The following is a 7,075-nucleotide window of genomic DNA, read 5'->3' on the forward strand; positions in this document are numbered from 1 at the left end:
TGTAATACTTTAAATCAAATATACTATAATATATATACATTACAATATATATTTGTATAGTTATATACTAATTTATGAAACATATACATATGTATACATTAAATATACACGTCTACAGAAGATCTATTCACATATATACACTCTATTCTATGAATATGTAATACTTTAAATGAGATATACTACAATATATATACATTACAATATATATTTGTATAGTTATATACTAATTTATAAAATATATACGCATATATACGTTAAATATACACGTCTACAGAAGATCCATTCACATATATACACTCTATTCTATGTATATGCAATACTTTAAATGAGATATACTACAATATATATACATTACAATATATATTTGTATAGTTATAACCTAATTTATAAAACATATACACATGTACACGTTAAATATACACGTCTATAGAAGATCTGTTCACATATATACACTCTATTCTATGTATATGTAACACTTTAAATGAGATATACTACAATATATATACATTACAATATATATTTGTATAGTTATATACTAATTTATAAAATATATACACATGTATACGTTAAATATATACTACTATTTAGAAGATATACACACAGACATATATATATATATACCATTCAATATATACACTACCTCAAATAAAAGTATAAAACATATGCTACTTAATATAATAAATTAATAATACTTGATAGTAAATTAATAATGTATTAAAACTAAGTTTTTAATTTCAGTAAGTTTTTAATTTCAGTTTGTGAAATTCTGAATTTGCAAAAAAAAAAAAAAAACCTTAACCGTGCCGATTAACCGGCGGGCCCAAATCAGATTGGATCCGGGTCGGGTTAATCGGGCCCAAATCAAAAACCCAACCGGACCGGGACCCGGACCCCTAAAGCCCTTGGGCTTACCGGGCCGGGTCAATTGGGCCGATTTAATTATGTCGGCCAGTTTGGGCCGATTCGGGCCGATTTTAACCGTCCCATTTGACACCCTTAATCAGACTAGAGCTTTTCACAAAAAGAATGTGATTGGTCAATTTCAAACCAACCAATCAAATCACACAATTGTCTTGCCCCTCCAACTGTAAATAGTGGTCCTCATAACTCACAAATGAGAGGATTTTTTAGAAACAACAATCAAGAAGAGAGCTCATGGATCAAAAATCATAATTTTTTTGCAAGTTACAAGTTTTAAACGATCAAACTTAAAATCAAGTTAAAGATCAAGAACGACGAAACTCTTGTTCAAGATCAAGTTACTTATTCATCCTTCATGGCAATCATCCAAATGTTTGTGACGAACTAATATCCAAATTCAAGTTCGAAGATGAAGATTCAAGATCAAGCTACTCAAGCCCTTGAATTCAAATCAAGTTCAAGTCCAAGTTCATATTACTTTGAAGTTCATATTACTTTGAAGAATTAAAGGATTATCTCAGAGATTGTAACACTTACTACATTCGAAATCAAATATTATATTTTGTTACTTCAATTTTTCTATCTCGATTATTGTTTTCTTGATTTAGAAAAATGTGTGGTCTACAGACTTTAATAAATCACTAATTAAAATTAAATATCAAATACTGAACTTTTAAAGTTCAGCCCGGTAAATCAAACTTCTATACGGTAATTTGGTAATTCTATATTGAACGGAAAGATATTTTTGACAAGATATGTTTATAATTTATCAAACATTTGACATGTAGATTTAAGAGTTATGACGTGTAGAGATTTGATCTCCACTCTCAAGTCCTAACATTATGAATTTGTTGGCATATGTCAATCAGGATATCCAAATCACTCCTTAATGTTACATATATATATATATACTGTCTTGAATAATGAACTTTGTGTCAAAACGTCTTCTTAGTGGAATTATATATGCATTCAGTGCACAAGCTAGTTGGCAAGATCTTAAAATGTTTAACAAAGTTGGTGGATCAAAAGTCTATAATGTTCACAAAGAAATGACCACTTTGATGCACGGCACTATGTTTCTTTGTATTTCTCAAAGTTGAAGGATCTCTGGGGAAGAATTTGAAGCCTTGGTTCCTGCACCAGGCTGTGACTGTGATAAGTCTAGAAATTTTACGTTACATTTGCAGAAACTTAAGTTATTTCAATTTCTAATGGGTCTGAATGATAACTATGGTCAATCTAGAAGTCAATTTTTCATGATATGTCCACTACCTACTATCAACAAGGCTTATGCCATATGTCATAATACTTGGTGATGAAAGTCGAAAACTATGGTTGCTATTGTAGGGTTTTGGGGCCACGTCTTGGTAATGCTGCCTTTGATGTGGCTATCCATACAAGAAATTTGGTAGAGGAAACTTCTAGTCATGGCACTACTAGTCATACTAATTCTTATTATGATTTGTGGTGAATTTCTTAACTTACGTGGATTCTACCATAATTATGTTTTACGTCGGAAAGGATTTCTTAGTGGAAAAGGTTTCCAATTGAAAAAGATTTCTTTCCTATTAGATTTCTATTAGATTTATTCTTTCTTACAAGAAGGATTTTGTAACTCTATAAATAGAACAACCCTCTTAACTCTATAAATAGAACAACTCTCTTCTCATGTCAGAACACAATAACATCCACAATATAGTCTTTAAAGAGTTTTTGTTTAGAGGGAGATTTCTCCTAATAGGTTTAATATTTTTCGGTATTAGATTTTCAATATGTATGTCGCTTGAACAAATCATATCAACAATATGATTTTTTAGTATGTTTTTCTTTGTCGTTTGAATTATTACCACGATTGTTTGCAATTAATAGCTTCCACATGATGCCCTCTCGATTTCGAACCCAACAAGTGGTATCAGAACTTATGGTTCAATGGTTCAATGGTGTTGTGAGACGAGATTAAACAGGTTTAAAGTGGATTTAAAATCAAGCTGCAACAGTTTGGTGATAATGAAGATTTTTTTCTAGCTACATACATGTAGAGAAAGAGCTTAAAATATATTTTCAACATTTCGGCTGCTATATCTTTAAAAATAAAAAAATTTTAATCATTTTTAATTCATAATATTTTAAACTTTATTTTTAACCATGACAAACAGCAAATATGAAGATTACATGAAGAAAGAGATGATGAACAATTTTGCAAGAAAATTCAGGTCAAGGGAAAATTTGTTATGATTTGTCCTGAATTTCTTACCTTACTTGAATTGTACCATAATTGTGTTTTACTTCGAAAATAATTTCTTAGTGGAAAAGGTTTCCTAGTAGGAAAAGATCTCTTTCCTATTATATTTATTCTTTCTTAGAAGAGAGGTTTTGTAACTCTATAAACAGAACAACTTTCTTCTCAAGTCAGAACATAATAGCATTCACAATGTAGTCGTTAAAGAGTTTTTGTTTAGGGAAGATTTCTCCCAATATGTTTAATATTTTTTTATATTAGATTTTCAATATGTAGGTCATTTGATCAAATCATATCAATAATGTTTTTTAGTATGTTTTTCTTTGTCGTCTGAATTATCACCACGATCGTCTGCAACTAATAGCTTCCACATGACGCCCTCTCGATTTCGAACCCAACAATTCTCATGGTCATAGTCATAACCACTACTAGTGTTGGTGTTGGTTATCAGAAATACAAAAAGTACCCAAATCTTGTGTGTGATTATTGCAAATGTAAAGGTCATACCAGAGAAATGTATTATAAACTGATTGGATATCCAAATGATTTTAAGTCAAAGAGGAAGATGTCAACCTCTAATGGTCATACTGCATATAATATGGGTACAGACTCGGTGAGTGAAGGATACAATGTTGCACATAACCAGGCTAATAATTAATATATGGATGGTACGAGTATACTTCTACAAGACTAGTGTTCAAATATGTCATCAGGACAGAGTAACTACACTAACCTGCATCAGAATCAAATTGGAGGGTATTTTATTCCTTTCACCAAGACTCAATAGGAGAAAATAGTACAAATGCTGAATAAGATGAATCTTGGATCTACTTCTGCAATACATGTAAATGGTAGTAATGCTAAAGCTAATGCTAGCACGGCTTTCTTAACTAAAAATACACCTGATTGGATGATAGATATAGGAGCCACAAATCATATGGCTTCTGATCTTGATCTACTAGATAGAAATACTGTCAAAAAAATAGATAAACCTAGAAAGGTGCATCCGCCTAATGGTGACGTTTAACATGTCACTCATACTGCCAATAGATCCATAACTACTATAGCGTTGTCTCAGATGTGCTTTATGTTTCTCAATTCAAGTATAACCTATTATTTGTCCTCAAACTAACTAAAGAGTTACAATATATTGCTTCCTTCTTTTCAGGCTTTTATCTTTTTCAGGATCTCTTTACTGGAAGGTGAAGAAAATTGGTAAGCTAGATAATGGTTTGTATATGCTAATGAGTCAGCATAGAAATAAAGGAACAAGGAAGATCAGATCATTAGTTGTGCTGCTACAGATGCAGAGGCTGTGAAGATGGATTGTAGTATTTTACATAAGAGATTTGGGCTTAGTTCTTTTATAGTCTTACAAAAAAATTGTTTCCTGCTAAGCTACAACTAATAAATACCTCTATTCACGATTGTACTGTATGCCCCTGTGCTAAGCAAGTTAGGCTTTTATTTCCTTCTAGTAGCATTAAAACACAAGTTGTACTAGATATGATTCATGTAGATCTTTGAGGGCCTTATAAAATACCTATTTTTGATAATAATAGATACTGTCTCTCTATTGTGGATGACTTCTCTAGTCTTACTTGGCTATTCCTTTTAAAACAAAAGTCTAATGTATCTATTATACTGCAACACTTCTTTACTTATATCAAGACTCAATACAATAAAATAGTAAAGATAATAAGATCAAACAATGGTACGAAATTCACTAGCAACCTATGTCAAAACTTGTTTAATAAACTACGTATAGTTCATCAGGAACTTGTGTCATACCCCTCAGCCAAATAGAGTGGCTGAGAGGAAGCATAGGTACATTCTAGAAGTCACAAAGGCCATAAGGTTACAAACTCACATACCTATCAAGTTTTAGTGTCATTGTGTACAAGAAGCAGGTTATATGATAAATAGATTAGCTAGTGCTGTTTTGAATAACAAGTTTCCTTATGAGGTATTTTTTAATCAGAAGCCTACTATCAATCATCTTAGAGTACTAGGTTGTTTGTGTTTTGCTAAAGTCCCAACTCAATCTGATAAAATGCTATCTAGATCAAAAATTGTGGTTCATATGGGGTATTCAGAAATATAGAAAAGTTACATCTTATATGATTTGAGTTCTAACTTCTTTGTCAATAGGGATGTACTCTTCAGAGAAGATGTGTTTCCATTCTACAATCATAAGTTTATTGTTAATCGTATTTTCATATGTGATTCTACTGGATCAGAAGATTGGCTAGACCTCTCTTTTTTTACCATTCTATCAAGATCTTACCAGACACAACACTTTAGTAGAAGCTACAAATGCTCAACCACATCAACAGATATGTACTTCTCAACTACAGCAACCTATAGTGTAACAACCTATAACGCAATAACAACCTATACAACAATAACCACTACTTGTGCAACCACAAGTTATTAATGTGTTACCTACAATTGTAACACAAATTACGAAATCTACAAGAAATAAAGAACCAACTATATAGTTGAAGGATTTTGTATCTCTTAACATACATTAGGATTAGCTCTATGGTCTTGATGATAGAAAAATACACTACAACAGCAATGAAAAGAAAGAGACTCTTCAAGTGTGGAAATTTAATCTGTATTCAAGTTACGAATATGAAATTACAAGAGTCCTTAAATAAGATAAAAACCACTAAAAAAACGTTTATTTGTTCCTAAAATATCTAAATCTAATGCTGACTCCACTACTCCTGCAGCCTAAAGACTAGGAAACTCCTAAATAAATGCAACAAACTAACTACTGACTGACCACAAAGGTGGTAACGTTGCAAACATTTCCTCCCTTAAACTGAAACAACTTTCAGTTTAATTTGCAAACACCAAGCTGATCACGTAGCTTTAGAAATGGCACTGGTTTCAAGGGCTTTGTGAATATGTCTGCAACCTTCTCTTCACTTCTGCAATAGATAAGACTAATCTTTGCATCTTTACTTAGATCAGGCAAGAAGTGATACTTCACATCTATAGGCTTACTCTGTCCATTTTCAACTGGATTCTTTGAAAGATTAATCGCCGAAGTATTATCACAATAGATTGGCGTTGTTCCTTCCTACTTAAAATGAAGTTCTTCAAGGATGTTCCTCAGCCAAACATCTTGACAAGCGCATGACGCTGCAGCAACATACTCTGCATCTGTGGTCGACAAAGTAACAATAGGTTGCTTTTTTGAAGACCAAGAAATAACTCCAGATCCCAACATAAAAGCATATCCTGATGTACTTTTCCTGTCTTCAAGATTTCTGGCATAGTCGCTATCAGTGTAACCAACCAAATGTCCAGCTGCTTTCATCTGATAAAAAATTCCAAAGTCATTGGTACCATTCAAGTACCGCAGGATCCTCTTAGTAGCTTGTATAGGTTCCCACAATTTGTTTGTATAAAGTGTTGTCCACTTTTCTTCCATCAGGTTCTTTGACGAGCTTCAGACCCTTCTACATTGGTGTGCTCACAGTGTTGCAGTTTTTCATCTGGAATCTGTCCAGAATATCTTGCACATATTTCTTTTGAGAAATAAAAATGCCATCAACAGATTGATTCACTTCTAGACCAAGAAAATAATGCATCATACCTAAATCTGACATGCCAAACTCAACCACCATGGACTTCTTAAAATTCTCAATCATGGGTAGATTACTTCCGGTATAAATTAAGTCATCCACATATAAACACACCATTAAAATCCCTGCACCTCTCTATTTTATATAAAGTGTATGTTCATATGGACACTTTCGAAATCCCTCTTTTAAAAAATAAGCATCTATACGACTATACCAAGTTCTTGGAGCTTGTTTCAGTTCATATAGAGCCTTTTTTAATCTAAACACTTTATTCTCAGCACCAAACACTACCAAAAATTAGCCCTATGGCAACGGT

General features: G+C 32.3%; 1 protein-coding gene across 1 annotated transcript; it reads right to left on the bottom strand.

The window, feature by feature from the left end:
* Positions 1–6,002: 6,002 nt before the first annotated feature.
* On the bottom strand, positions 6,003–6,801 carry LOC124898032 (uncharacterized mitochondrial protein AtMg00810-like). Its single transcript, XM_047411648.1, has 3 exons — positions 6,652–6,801; positions 6,294–6,491; positions 6,003–6,197 (listed from the first exon to the last, which is right to left on the bottom strand). The coding sequence occupies exons 1-3, from the start codon at positions 6,799–6,801 to the stop codon at positions 6,003–6,005; spliced, it is 543 nt and encodes a 180-aa protein (XP_047267604.1).
* Between the last annotated feature and the right edge of the window lie 274 nt (positions 6,802–7,075).

Source organism: Capsicum annuum, chromosome 4, assembly GCF_002878395.1.
Source record: "Capsicum annuum cultivar UCD-10X-F1 chromosome 4, UCD10Xv1.1, whole genome shotgun sequence".
In the NCBI taxonomy this organism is placed as follows: Eukaryota; Viridiplantae; Streptophyta; class Magnoliopsida; order Solanales; family Solanaceae; genus Capsicum; species Capsicum annuum.